This window comes from Hemiscyllium ocellatum, chromosome 6 (assembly GCF_020745735.1).
Source record: "Hemiscyllium ocellatum isolate sHemOce1 chromosome 6, sHemOce1.pat.X.cur, whole genome shotgun sequence".
Lineage (NCBI taxonomy): Eukaryota > Metazoa > Chordata > Chondrichthyes > Orectolobiformes > Hemiscylliidae > Hemiscyllium > Hemiscyllium ocellatum.
Genome location: NC_083406.1, coordinates 29,961,321 through 29,976,681, shown reverse-complemented (window position 1 = coordinate 29,976,681; position 15,361 = coordinate 29,961,321). Strand labels below are relative to the sequence as shown.

At 44.5% G+C, this 15,361-nt stretch overlaps 1 protein-coding gene across 6 annotated transcripts in view; it reads right to left on the bottom strand.

Annotated features, from left to right (window-relative positions):
* Window positions 1–15,361, bottom strand: part of LOC132816395 (LIM domain only protein 7-like) — a 238,405-nt gene that overhangs the window by 63,721 nt on the left and 159,323 nt on the right. For all 6 annotated transcript variants that reach the window (XM_060825901.1, XM_060825906.1, XM_060825903.1 and 3 more), the window contains 2 exons: window positions 13,174–13,204; window positions 5,298–5,411 (listed from right to left, as the gene is read on the bottom strand). In XM_060825901.1, coding sequence (XP_060681884.1) covers window positions 5,298–5,411; window positions 13,174–13,204 — 145 coding nt within the window. The remainder of the gene's footprint in view (window positions 1–5,297; window positions 5,412–13,173; window positions 13,205–15,361) is intronic.

Genomic DNA, 15,361 nt, shown 5'->3' with positions numbered 1-15,361 from the left:
CACCTTCATCCCCATCCCCTTCCACCCACTGTACTCTTTGCTACCCTCCCCCACCTTCCTCTCTGACCCATCACCTTCATCCTCACCCACCTATTGTATTGTTTGCTACCTTCTCCCCATCCCCAACCCCCCTTTCACTTATCTCTCCACCCTGGAGGCTCCCTGCCTTCAATCTGATGAAGGACTTTTGCCCGAAACGTCGATTTTCCTGCTCCTTGGATACCGCCTGACCCGCTGTGCATTTCCAGCGTCACTAATGTAGGCTCCGATTTCCAGAATCTGCAGTCCTCACCTTTGCTCTGCCATTATCTTTGTCAATTAAATGTATCTTACTTTTATATTTAATTCACCTCCCAAATCATCCAAGCAACTGTGTGCTCAGTTGGAAGATAAGACTTGTTCCCAGGTTTTACATATTTGCATACTAGCCACTGGGTGGCATACAGCAGCAGTTCAAATTGCTTGCAATGCATTGGTGAACAAACCCAGTCTGCAGACAGTGGTCAGATTAGCACTTTTAAAAGATTTAACCTACTTTCTTAACCACATACGTTATCACACATCCCTGAAGCAGGTAGGATTTGATTCGGGTTCACTCTGTTCAGGGGTAGGGACATTAACTTTGCCCCACAAAAGCACGCTTTATTGACATAAGATAAATTAAAATTCAATGGCCACTGAAGCTGTAAAATCCTCCACATTAGGAGAAGAATAATCATTGTTTTAACACTATTCTCTGATTTATTAAGACAGCAAAAATACCAAAATTAAGAGAAGACCCTCTGAAGAGTACTTTGACATTGCTCGTAGCACAAAACCCCTCCTTCATTGCCAAACAGTTGTCTGAGACCACTCATGCAGCTGTAACCACTGTTTGCGGCACCTCCTAAACACAGTGTAGACTCCAAATGTCAATTGATTGCTGTTGAACCTCCACTCAGTATGCAAATATCACAGAATTATCATGATATAGAAGGAGGCATTCAGCCCCCTACACCAGATCTTCAAACAAGCATCATGACCTAGTGCCAATCTCCCACTTGATCCTCATTCACTAACAATGTTTATTCATAGAATCAGCCAATGCCCTCAAGTGCTCAGTTAAACCTACCTCCACTACGTTTCCAGGCAGTGCATTCTATATACTTGCTGAGTGATAAAACTTTCTTCCTCACTATACTCTGTCCCACTCTTCTGATGTTTACCCTCAGCCTTCAATACTTGTCCAATGAAACTCCATGATGGATTGAAGATTAGGTCTGACTTTTTCATCAGGCACTTTACAATCTCCTAAGCACAATACCAGATTCAATAACTGCAAATTATAACCACTCTACGCATTGTTCTGGACAGAAGATGCTGCTGAAATTGCCATAAATGGCTCTTCTATGGCCCAATTCTGGTTTCTTTACCTTTTTTCCCCCACTGTCCCATTGCCACCCCTTTTGCCTTACACTATCATCCCTCAAGATGTAATTTGTCCTGCCTTACACATGATCATGCATTTGTCTTTTGCACTGTTACCTCCACTCCCCTATTTCCCTGCTTCTGTATTGATCATTATTCTGCCCACTGGGTGGCATGGTGGCTCAGTAGTTAGCATGGCTGCTTCTCAGCACCAGAAAGTTTTTATAAAGCTCTGGTTAGGCCCCATTTGGAATATTGTGTCCAGTTTTGGACCCCATACCTCAGGAAGGGCATACTGGCACTGGAGCGTGCCTGGCAGATTTTCACACAGATGATCCCTGGAATGATAGGCCTAACATACAATGGGATTGTATTCAATACAGTTTAGAAGGTTGAGGGAGATCTAATAGAAACTTACAAGATAATGCATGGCTTAGAAAGGGTAGATACTGGAAATTTCATCAGGTGGGGGTACTAGGACCCGTAGGCACAGCCTTAGAATTAGAGGGGGTCAATTTAAAACTGAAATGAGGAGACATTTCTTCATCCAGAGTGTGATAGGCCTGTGGAATTCATTGCCACGAGTGCAGTGGTGGCTGGGATGTTGAATACCTTCAAGGTAGAGATTGATAAATTCTTAATCTCGCAATTAATTAAGGAATACGGGGAGTGCGCAGATAAATGGCATTGAAATGCCCATCAGCCATGATTGAATGGTTGAGTAGACTCAATGGGCAGAATGGCCTTACTTCCACTTCTGCGGCTTAGGGTCTAAGACAAGTTCGATTCCAGCCTGTCCACATATGTGGAGTTTGCACGTCTTCCCACACCTGCCTGGGGTTTCCTCCCACAATCCACAAAGATGCAAAGATTACTTGCATTAGCCATGATCAATGGAGGGTTACAGGGATGGGGTGGATCTGGTTGGATGCTCTTCAGAAATGTGGATGGGAAGTATTGGCCTCTTTCAGCACTATAGGGATTCTATGAAAGGGCCACAAGGCTAAAGCTATTTTTTTTTGGTGAAGTATCAGCTTTGTCCAGTTTCAGAGGGTTTCTTGCTGCATTTTACCAAAGCTACCCATCCACCTCCTTCATTCGATTCTAGCCCCATTCAACCATTTGCCATACCTGGAACAACTCACCACTGCCAAGATATCCAGGAATACACTGGCATCATCTTTAAAAGTTTGCTGTGGGTACCTGGTCAACACTTAGCACACAGCCATTCTGCATGGTTCTTGACATTGCCCCGAATGTGACGGACATGGCTGAGGGGGTTGGGAAAGCAGTGCCCTGTTTTGCAGGTAGGGACCTGAAGGTTGACATGCAAAGGCAGGAATTCATCTTCCCCAGTCACCAGCAGTGCCAGCCATGGCTCCAGACCGTGTCAGTCTGATCCAATCAAACAAAGGTTAAAACACAGTCTCCACCATCGAGAAGAGTGCCAGCACAATATGAAAGAGGGTCAATTACTTTCTCCAGCCCCACTAGCACAAGTGCCACCTTCTCTCTGATACCTCTCACTATCCTGCTTTTGCGCCCAATGCCAAGCAAGGCTCGTGCTCTAGCACTCTATGGTCTGCAACATCTTCCCTCACTTACTATCCCCCACAGCAACCCCTGACACCACTATCACAGCACGTCCTCTGTTCTGCCTACTTCCTCACACTGGGCATCTCCCCACTTGCACCAAAGCTAACAGCTGGACCACTCACTTCCATCTCCTGTAATACCTGCCCTTCATTCCAGGAATAAAACAGTCCACATAGGGCAGTAAGTTTGAAAACGGGTGGTGAGCTGACCAATAGTCAGCCCCTCACCTCCTAGGAGGAGATCCTGACTCCGACTGCCTCAAGTGGCTGACAGACTGTGTCCGAACCTCTGGACTGGTATTGGAGGAGGCCCTTGACCACCTGTGCCGTGACCCCCTGATCAAAAGCCATCTTTCTTGATGGAGAATGACTGACAACCACAACAAGCTTCCAGGCTTTGGGCCTACATTAAAATGACAAGGCAAGGCAGCAGTAGAGAGAGTCTGGTATTTCTGGCTGAGAGGTAAGGTACAAAAAGGTAAGGCGAGGCAGGGATGCTGAGAGCTCTTAGTCAGGCTTGTAGTGAGTGAGCACTAACAAAGCAAACGAACAGCACAGTGTAGTCCACAAGCTGGGTGCTACTGCTTGTTCCTGCAGCATTCCAACAACCACCCTAAAGTGTACCACTGAAATGCAGAAATGTTCTCCTAGTGGATCGGAGATGTGGCACGAAGGTTCTTGGATGCTGGCACATGCTGGATCCTAACATCCATACATATGCCTGGCACCCATGGAGTGTGCCCCAGAATGTTGGTGCTGGTGGCTACAACATGCAGCTGTGCAGGACATTGCTTCAGCCACTTTTGGAATACTGCACACAATTCTGTCTCCCTGATAGAGGAAAAGATGCTGTGGAATTTGGAAGTGTACAGAAAAAAACAAGACTTACAAGGATGTTGCCAGGGTTGGAGGGTTTGAGCTATAGGGAAAGGCTGATTGGTCAGGGTTATTTTCCCTGGAGCGTCAGAGGCCAAGGGATGACCTTATGAAAGGTTTAGAAAATCATGAGGGATGTGGAAAGGGTGAATAAACATGGCGTTTTCCCCAGGAAGTTGGGTAGGGGTGTCAGGTTGAGTCCAAAACTAGAGGGCATATGTTAAGATGAGAGGGGAAAGATTTAAAGGGGTCCTACAGGGCAATGTTTTCATTCAGAGGATGATACATGCGTGGAATGAGCTGATCTGCCAGAGGATGTGGTGCAGGCTGGTTCACTTACAATATTTAAAAAGCATCCAGATAGGTATATGTATAAGATGGCTTTCATAGGATATGACCAAATACCGGGAAATGGGAGTAGATTTATTTAGGACATCTGGTGGGCATGGACGATAGCAAGTTTTGAGAAGGTGTGTAGCTCAGATTGAGGTTCTGGATGGATGTTTGCTCGCTGAACTGGAAGGTTCACGTTCAGATGTTTCGTCACCATACTAGGTAACAACTTCCGTGGACCTCCAGACCAAATATTGCTGCAGATTCCTGCTATTTATATGTTTGGGTTTCTTTGGGGTGGTGATGTCATTTCCTGTTCTTTTTCTCAGGGGGTGGTAAATCGGGGCCAAGTCAAATGTGTTTGTTGATAGAGCTCTGGTTAGAATGTCACGTTTCTGGGAATTCTCATGTATGTCTTTGCTTGGCTTGCCCTAGGATCTATGTCATGACCCTCTCTCACGCATATCCTTACATACAGATGAGGAAGGCCACCATTTCAACTGGGACAACACATCCATCCTAGGACATGCCAAACAGAGACAGAGTCCCGGGTATACAGCATTTGAATCCTCACAAACACACATATGTCTATATAGATATGACGTTCAGTCATTACACATTTTCTCTATTTTTCACAACACAGACAGCAAACTCAATCCATGTATCGTGCTCCAGAGGTTTAAACAGGTCTTATCAGTAAATTTGCAGATTGTGAACAGCTTCTCAGATTGCTGCTCCCAATCTATTTTGCACATCATGCATCATACAAGTGTGTCAACTATACTTGACAGTTTAGATTAGATTACTTAGTGTGGAAACAGGCCCTTCGGCCCAACAAGTCCACACCGACCCGCCGAAGCGCAACCCACCCATACCCCTACATTTACCCCATACCAAACACTACGGGCAATTTAGCATGGCCAATTCACCTGACCCGCACATCTTTGGACTGTGGGAGGAAACCGGAGCAGCCGGAGGAAACCCACGCAGACACGGGGAGAACGTGCAAACTCCACACAGTCAGTCGTTCTCTGGTTGAAGTTAGCCTTGCCCTGAACATTTACAAATTAATAAACTTTAACTCACCTTTGTCAGAGTTTGTCCAAGCAGCCCTTCAAATGCTTTCAGGTTAAGGTAAGGTCCATTATAATGAGGCTCATGCTGTGCTCTTCTACCCAGCCAATATATTGTGATCAGAACCTGTAAATGTGCCATTTTCCATTTAAAATGTTTGACATGGGAAGATAAGAACGTATGAATAAGAAACATTGTTCAAGAAAATTTATGGAACATAACTTTGTTTCATAAATCCTTGCTGGCCCTTATTCCCATTAAATACATTGAATTGATTCTATTATAACCGAACTCTACAAGCTGTCTTTTCATACAATATAGGTAACAGGTCAGGTAGGTAAAAACAATGACTGCAGATGCTGGAAACCAGATTCTGGATTCGTGGTGCTGGAAGAGCACAGCAGTTCAGGCAGCATCCGAGGAGCAATAAAATCGATGTTTCGGGCAAAAGCCCTTCATCAGGAATAAAGGCAGAGAGCCTGAAGAATGGAGAGATAAGCGAGAGGAGGGTGGGGGATGGGGAGAAAGTAGCATAGAGTACAATAGGTGAGTGGGGAAGGGGATGAAGGTGATAGGTCAGGGAGGAGGGTGGAGTGGATAGGTGGAAAAGAAGATAGGAGGAAGGACAAGCCATAGGGACAGTGCTGAGCTGGAAGTTTGGAACTAGGGTGAGGTGGGGAAGGGGAAATGAGGAAACTGTTGAAGTCCACATCGATGCCCTGGGGTTGAAGTGTTCCGAGGCGGAAGAGGAGGCGTTCGTCCTCCAGGCGTCTGGTGGTGAGGGAGCGGTGATGAAGGAGGCCCAGGACCTCCATGTCCTCGGCAGAGTGGTGGTGGGGGGGGGGGGCGGCGCCGCGGTGTGGTTGATTGGTGCGGGTGTACCGGAGATGTTCCCTAAAACGCTCTGCTAGTCTCCCCAATGTAGAGGAGACCGCATCGGGAGCAATGGATACAATAAATGATATTAGTGGATGTGCAGATAAAACTTTGATGGATGTGGAAGGCTCCTTTAGGGCCTTGGATGGAGGTGAGGGAGGTGGCGTGGGCGCAGGTTTTGCAGTTCCTGCGGTGGCAGGGGAAGGTGCCAGGATGGGAGGGTGGGTTGTAGGGGGGTGTGAACCTGACCAGGTAGTCACGGAGGGAACAGTCTTTGCGGAAGGCGGAAAAGGGTGGGGAGGGAAATATATCCCTGGTGGAGTCGTCTTTTTGGAGGTGGCAGAAATGTCAGCGAATGATTTGGTTTATGCAAAAGTTGGTAGGGTGGAAGGTGAGCACCAGGGGGGTTCTGTCCTTGTTATGGTTGGAGGGGTGGAGACCGAGGGCGGAGGTGCGGGATGTGGACGAGATGTGTTGGAGGGCATCTTTAACCACGTGGGAAGTGAAATTGCGGTCTCTAAAGAAGGAGGCCATCTGGTGTGTTCTGTGGTGGACTGGTCCTCCTGGGAGCAGATACAGCGAAGGCGGAGGAATTGGGAATACAGGATGGCATTTTTGCAAGAGGTAGGGTGGGAAGAGGTGTAATCCAGGTAGCTGTGGGAGTCGGTGAGTTTGTAAAAAATGTCAGTGCCAAGTTGGTCGTCATTAATGGAGATGGAGAGGTCCAGGAAGGGGAGGGAGGTCTGGAGGAAGTAGGAGGATTTGAAGGAGAAATTGTTAAGGGTGAGGACCAGTTCAGCCAAACGAATGAGTGTGTCGGTGGAAGGGTACTGTTGGGGACGCCGGGAGAGGAAAAAAACGGAGGGCTTGGAGGCCCTGGTCATGGCGGATGGAGGGATTGGATATCCATGGTGAAGATGAGGCATTGGGGGCCGGGGAAACGGAAGTCTAAGAGGAGGTGGAGGGCATGGGTGGTGTCTCGAACGTATGTGGGGTGTTCCTGGACTAGGGGGATAGGACAGTGTCGTGGTAGGTAGAGATGAGTTCAGTGGGGCAGGAGCATGCCATCTGGTGTGACAATGGGTCGGCCAGGGTGGTCAGGCTTGTGGATCTTGGGAAGGAGGTAGAACCGGGCAGTGCGGGGTTCCCAGACTATGAGGTTGGAAGCTGTGGGTGGGAGATCTCCTGATGAGGTTCTGTATGATCTGGGAGATGATGGTTTGGTGATGGGGGGTGGGGTCATGGTCGAGGGGGCAGTAGGAAGATGTGTCCTCGAGTTGGCGTTTGGCTTCAGCGGTGTAGAGGTCAGTGCGCCAGACTACCACTGCACCCCCTTTATCTGCTGGCTTGATGGTGAGGTTGGGATTGGAGCAGAGGGATTGGAGGGCTGTGCGTTGTAAGGGTGAGAGATTGGAGTGGGGGAGGGGGGTAGACAGGTTGAGGCGGTTAATGTCCCGCCCGCAATTGGAAATGAAGAGGTCGAGGGTAGCTAATAGGCCAGCGCGGGGTGTCCACGTGGATGCAGTGTGTTGGAGGTGGGCGAAGGGGTCCTCGGAAGGTTCCTTCACCGCCGCTCCCTCACCACCAGATGCCTGGAGGAAGAACACCTCATCTTCCGCCTCAGAACACTTCAACCCCAGGGCATCAATGTCGACTTCAACAGTTTCCTCATTTCCCCTTCCCCCACCTCACCCTCGTTCCAAACTTTCAGCTCAGCAATGTCTCCATGACTTGTCCTACCTGCCTATCTTCTTTTCCACCTATACACTCCACCCTCCTCCCTGACCTATCACCTTCATCCCCTCCCCCACTCACCTATTGTACTCTATGCTACTTTCTCCCCACCCCCACCCTCCTCTAGCTTATCTCTCCACACTTCAGCCTCTCTGCCTTTATTCCTGATGAAGGGCTTTTGCCCGAAACGTTGATTTTACTGCTCCTTAGGTACCAGGTCAGCCAGCACATCATATCTATGGTCTGAACATTTCAAAAAGATCAGCTTCACTTCATTCACTGTAGCTCCAGTCCATTCAGTTTGGTCAAGTTACAACATTTCAAAAACAGACTTGGGTGAACCTGGGTGGGGGTGGGAAGGATGAAATGCTTTCCCCACAGGTATGACACTGATCCACTCAATCTTACCAGATTCTGGCAAGGCGGGTTTCCACAGACCTATGGAAATCTATGACTCGAAGAAGCTGCTCAGTCAGCTCATAACTCAATGGATTGGCTCAGGAATCAATGAGCCAACTGCTGCATTGGCCACTGAACACTTGAATTGGTCTCATTTGGCAAGGGATGATACATCTAAAATACAGTGTGGAAATCTCATTTCCTGACCCAAGGAGGGACTGCCTTGATGCTGGAGTGACATGATCGCTCTATAGAGAGGTTGAGAGAACTAGGGCTATATTCTCTGGAGTTTAGAAGAATGAGATGGGCTTACTGAAGCATGTAAAATCCTGAAGAGGGTTAAACATGCAGATAGAGAAAACGCTTCCTCCCAACTCTGGAATCTACAAGTTTGAACACAATCTAGGGTGAGGAAAAATTTCTTCACTCAAAAGGGCTGTGATGTTACACCGTAATAGAACGTGCTCAAGGAGGAAGTCAACAAATGTTTGGATATAAAGGAACAAAGGAATGAGGGTGTGCAGCTGCTGAGGTTGAATCTCAGCCATGCTCTTGCTGATGACAGAGCAGACTTGAATCTGGCCCACTTAAGCTCCTATTCATGTTCATGATACTCAAAAAGGTGACTGCACGTTTAGATATGCAATAGTAAGAAAATAAAACTCAGAATTAATTTGAAGTAGAGAGACCATGAAATACAAGAGTTAAAGTATATACAACAAGTGACAAAACAGGATGACAAATAAATTAAAACCAAACTAATGTTAAAGTCAGGCAAGGAATGCTGAGGGGTTGCAACAAAGTCTTAAAAAGGAATGAGGCCTCAATACCAGGATTAGAGGTGCTCAATATTTTATGCATTTAACAAAAAGTCAACTTTTAGAGGCCCTGACAGATGAAAGTATGCCAAAAACCTCATCATTACCCTATCTAACTGCAGACAGGGGTCATTGTGATAAAAGGGGACTTTTGGCACACTTGCTTTCATCAGTCATAACATTGATCATGGGAGTTGGGTCACTTTGTTGCAGCTGTACAAGATGTTGGTAAGGCCACATTTGGAGTACTGGGTGCAGTTCTGGTCATCCTACTATAGAAAGGATATTGTTAAACCACAAAAGAATGCAGACAAGATTTACTGGGGTACTATCTGGACTGGAAGATTTAAGTTATAAGGGGAGGGTTGTTAGGCTGGAACTGCTTTTCCTGGAGCATAGGAGAGGGAGGATTATAGGAGGTTTACAAAATCAGCAGGAGCATAGATAAGGGAGCTTCTCCACCAGGGTAGGGGTGTCTCAAACCTGAGGACATAGGTTTAAGGTGAGAGGGGAAAGATACATAAGGGTTCAGAGGGACAATAATTTCACACAGTGGGTAGTGAGCGTCAGGAATGGACTGCCAAAGGGACTGACGGAGGTGAGTGCAATATTGCCATTTAAGAAACATTTCAGCAGGTACATGGATGGGACAGACAGGGAGGACATGGACCAAGCCAAAGCAAATGGGACTAGATTAATTGTGAAAACCGGCAACAAGGATAGGTGGGGCTGAAGGGCCAGTATCCATGCTGTAAACTTCTGAATATAGAACAGAATGTTAACTCTGATTACTAGAACATGTCTACTTCATTTATGCAGCAAAAAGACTCCCTCCCCACCACCTTTGCAGGGGGGTGGGGGGGGAATGCGGAAACGAGGTGGGGTGGGTGGGGTAGATTTGCAACGTTTATCACCACTAAGGACTCTTTGATAGCTTCACATACTGGAACACCTGGTAAAAACATTGTGCACTGCACAAAATGACAAATTAACATACTCAACTCTATGGAGTTTTGTTCCAGATACTGCAACCTTACTGATGCTCAAAGCATGCTTCAAGTGTCGTAACTGAGCCATTAAACAGCTCAAGTCAGAAAAATCAAAATTGTTCTAATTGTTACATTAACCTGGGAGTAGTTTCACACAGTGTTTGATTGACCAATAATTCCCAATGAATCAAGCTACCAATAACAGTGAAGTCCTTCTCACCCCCAAGTTTGAACATCAGGTCATCTTTGACAATAGCATGTCAATGCCCTCGGTTACATTTCAACATGAAAATCCATCAGCTCTTTCAGTCTTCTGTTCTTTCACAGAGTCAGAATGGCTACGGCACTGAAGCAGGGAGGCAGAAGGCTCATCATGTTGATACTGGCTCTCTGCAAGAGCAACAGAGCTAATCCCATTTCCCGGTCTGTTATCTGTTGCTCCTCTGGTGCATACCCTTCTCAAAGCCCTGACTGAACTGGATTTGGGGACAGAGGAAAGCTCAAAAGGAAAATCTACAGGAAGTGGATTCAAGATTCCATGGCAGACCCAAGGTGAGTTTCAGGAGTTTAGAGCAGGGCCAGATCAGAGAATAGGGTTGGGGGGACAGTTTCTTTCAGGCAAGCAGCATTGAAGGCAAGGTGGGGTGGCATCTTCGGGGGTTTTCTCCAACTATCCAAGGCCCCCAAATGAATTGTTTCTCCCCCTGGCTTCTCTCCCACCTTAGCTAATAGACAGTGACAATTAACATACAAACTCCCATATGACTGAGTATTTTGGGATGGGCAGAATTTTGAGTCAATTGAGCAATTAACAACCTCAATTGTAGCTTCATACCAAATGGTAGGTGGCTGTCTGATTTCAGCACCTGCTCTCCCGTTGAATGATGGATGCAATCTCTGGAGCTGGGTGAAAAGGTGGTGAGCTTGCCACTTTATTTCGCTTGTCCTAGCATCAGAAGCACAGCTGGCAGAGGCTTGTAAAATGCAGCCTTGATTTGGGGCTGAGGCAATGAAGAATATATTAACTTTGAAAGGATAAACTAATCGAGAGAATCAGATTCATGTTAGTATCTCAACAGAAGGGACATATCGAAGACAGATTGCAGATGGGGCTCCGAGAATTCTTGTTAACTTATGTATGGTGCATTATATTATCTAATTCTGAACTAGGGTAAAGACAAAACTACGTTCTTTGCTGACCTTTTTGTCCTTTGATTCGGGTAAGGTCATTTCAGAGCTTCCCTAGTATTGCCAAAGGTTTCCTACACAAATATGCACACCAAAAGAGAGTGTTGTCAATTCTCCTTTTCCATATTAACAAATGGCTGTGTTGACAACTACAAGAGGCTGTTTCCATTCAATGTAGCAAATTCGAGCAGGTTAGCATGCAACAAAAATTGAGAGGGGGGAAATATTCCTATGTTGTGGTTCTGTTCGCCGAGCTGGAAGTTTTTGCTGCAAACGTTTCGTTCCCTGGCTAGGGAACATCATCAGTGCTATTGGAGCCTCCTGTGAAGCCCAGGCTTCACAGGAGGCTCCAATAGCACTGATGATGTTCCCTAGCCAGGGAACGAAACGTTTGCAGCAAAAACTTCCAGCTCGGCGAACAGAACCACAACAACGGACACTCGAGCTACAAATCTTCAACCAGACTTTAAATATTCCTATTCCTAACTTCCATATGGGTCAAGAAAGAGATCTAAGTTTGTTTTTGATGTCTTGGGAGATTCAAACATTCCTGAAGTGTTATTCAGGTAGTCCAAATGCATAGTAAATGGAAAAGTTACAATACATTCTCAAAGAATAGAGATGAATGCAAAGAATATGAGAAATCAAATTCTTTAGATAAAATGGAGCTTACATTTATACATCATCCACAAGATAAAGATTACACAAACTTTGATCTAAACATCACCATTAACATTCCAAAATGTTTCACAACAGCGTGATGTAAAAGTAGCAAATAAGGAGATATTAGGATCGATGGCCAAAATCTTGCAGTGAAAAATAAGTTTTAAAGGAGTATCTTACAGGAGGAAAGGTTTGAAATACAGAAATGTGAAGAAGCAATCAAAATAGAAGATATATTAGAGAGGCTTCAGTTGGCAGGATTCAGAAATCTAAGGATGTAGGCATGAAGGCAGTCATATGGACAGTGAGAGGCATGCCTGAGGAATTTAAACATGAGGGAGGGAGTTTTACCAAGGTTTTAATGGCCTGGAAGCTAATATAGACTAGCACGCACAGGGGTAAGAATGATCAGGATTCAATGAGAGCTGGAACCAGTTATGCTCAACCTTACAAAGGGTGAGGGTTGGGAGAGTAACAAGGCAGCATGGAAAATCAAACTCAGAAGTAATAAAATACTAGATGAGGGAGTGAACAGTTAAACCAACAATGGGAGAAAACCAAAGTTAACATGCTTTGAAGCTGATACAATATTAAAGTAGATACAACTATCACTACAACCAGATTTCATTAAAAATTTAAAATATAATTATATTGAAATCAAAGGAAATTAATTGAATGGTTATTAAAGCTATATTGTAAGAAACAAAACACCAAATCTTTTATACATTTGACAAAACAGAAATGTCACCAAATTCTAAGAGACATCAATAAAGATTAGCCAACTGTACTAAAGTCATTAAACCAAAATGAAGTGCGTAGAAAATTCATAGTAGGAACCACTTTCCATTCAACAGTTGCTTTTCTGTCAAATTATTTGAAATAGAATGCATTCACTGGTTTGGAAACGACAAGGCATTCAAGATTGAGGAATCGTGCTCCATTGTAATTTGTTCCAATTTGGTGCAAAATTCCAAAATCAAAACAGCAGCAAAGAACGTGGCCAAATGAGTTGTAAAAGTTAAAGGTCTATGCCACTGTTCGACATTGCCTGTATTAATACTCAACTCGAAACATAATATTGGTAAAGTTCATTGAAAGACTTTTATACTGAAATAAATTGTACCAAGCCAAAATATGAACAAATGTACTTTCAAAATCTATAAACGTGTAAAACATCAGCGACAAGCAGCATACGCGATTACATGTAATTAGATTACTTACATTTTTTAGCCGCCTCTGATTTTCTTCACGTCTGTGGAAGTGAAAATAATCTAGTCAGGATAATTATCTTGAATGACCCCATTTCAAAATGCATTTCACTTAAAATACATTCCAATTTTTAAATCACCTTTTATTCCATTTACTGGGAGCTACTTTAAAACTATACGCACCACACTGATGTTACAAAGGTCAGTTATATCTGCAATGAGCACTGACAAGGCAGAACAACAATCATTTACCAGAGAAATATTGGCAAGGAACATCTGTAAAATTCAGTGAATTGTTTTAGCTGCACGCCTCATTTCCTTGATCAAAATGATGGGATTATCTCTGAAAGTTAAATCAAGGTGTGCATTATGATCTCAACAGAAGCTCCCAAACAATGGCCTTTTCAGGTCACTCACTCTGAACTGGTGTGCATCAATGACCATAAGGATTGTGAATCTTAATGACTGCATCCCAGCAGCAGGAACCAGCAATCATTTTTCACCCAATCAACCCTTGATAATGTGTTTAGTTTTAACTCCTTTCATTCACCCCATTGCCAGCATTTGTAATAATGATTCATTGCATATATGCTCAAAAATAATTATGTGTAGCTAAAACCACATACACATGCAATGTTGCAGCTTAGATGCTAACTGAAATGATATCCATGTTTTGTATATCGAGGCAAAAGGAAACAAAGCTGTAATTTTAGTTTGATGACAACCCTCAGTGCGTTCCTGAATGCCTTGAATGCCCTCCCTAATAAATGGTTATGATTTGGAGATGGCGGTGTTCGACTGGAGTGTACAAAGTTAAAAATCTCACAACACCAGGTTATAGTCCAACAGGTTTATTCAGAAGCACTAGCTTTCGGAGCGCCGCTCCATCACCTGATGAAGGAGTGGCACTCTGAAAGCTAGTGCTTCCAAATAAACCTATTGGACTATAACCTGGTATTGTGAGATTTTTTAACTTTGTACACCCTAGTCCAACATTGGCATCTCCAAATCATGACTACTATCGACCCAATTAACTGCCGGCTTAAAGTGGAGAGGATCTCCAAGAAGATTGCACATATCGACACAGACATCCACAATCACCTGATGAAGGAACGGCGCTCTGAAAGCTAGTGTGCTTCCAATTAAACCTGTTGGACTACAACCTTGTATTGTGTGATTTTTAACTTTATAAATAGTTGATGGCTTAAGTTGGAAAGATATCTCATCGGGGGTGGGGTGAAGTTCAAGGCCCAAAACTAATCCTCAATACATCTCATTTTAAATGCAACCAATTCCATTCCACTTCCAGTCCAAGTAACACAGCAGTAAAAAATCTTGCCAAACTCTTTCACTTGAGAAAATGCCCAAGGCATAAGTCAGGGTTATTGAACTGGTTGATTTTAAGCAAACCGCTTCCTGCAGCAAGGTACAGCTTGCGTTGGTGTATTAATCCGCATGACAAAGCCATCACTGAAAGAATGGAGAAGGACAATGGACTGTGTAAAATAGAAGAACACGTAAACTAAAATGAATGGGTGAGAACAGAAGAGTTTGAAAAGATCATTTTGATGGAAGCATGGATGAATTAAGTTGATGATTTTGGAAGTGAGGTGCAGAATGGCTAAAGAAAAGTCACAGCTAATCTGAAACTAAAGCAGCGTGAACAAGAAATTAAGGGGAAAAGAATGAGAAAAGAGTGGGGCATAGAAATGGCAGAGGTGCTGAGCTGGAGTGGCCAGTACAATGGCGAGATATAACATCTTTGAAAGGATTGCTGTTGATGCATTCGCTCGAATTCACACACTGGGAGTGCTGTGATTGAAGGAGGCTGTCCTAAGTTACCTTCCCAAATGGCAATTAGGAAGCAACAACAAATGCCAGTGATATCTGTGCAGCACAGAATCAAAGATAAGTGTACCAAAGGAGGTTTTGAGTAACACAAAAATGATGGAAGTTCAAAGTAGAGGGACCAGCCTCAAGGTTACCAATGTCAACTCTTAAAAAGTAACTAAGAAATACGGCAGTTCTGTCAAAAGAGATGACTGGGTGGACATTGGATAGCCCTTCATAGGTAGAAGGCAGGCATAGACTGTATGAGAACAGATGTGGAGAGAAACTTGGTCTGGATCAAGGAATATGCATACATATCCCACTGTTGGGCTTAGTCCATAGTGGCAATCAATCATAGAGTCATAGTGTCA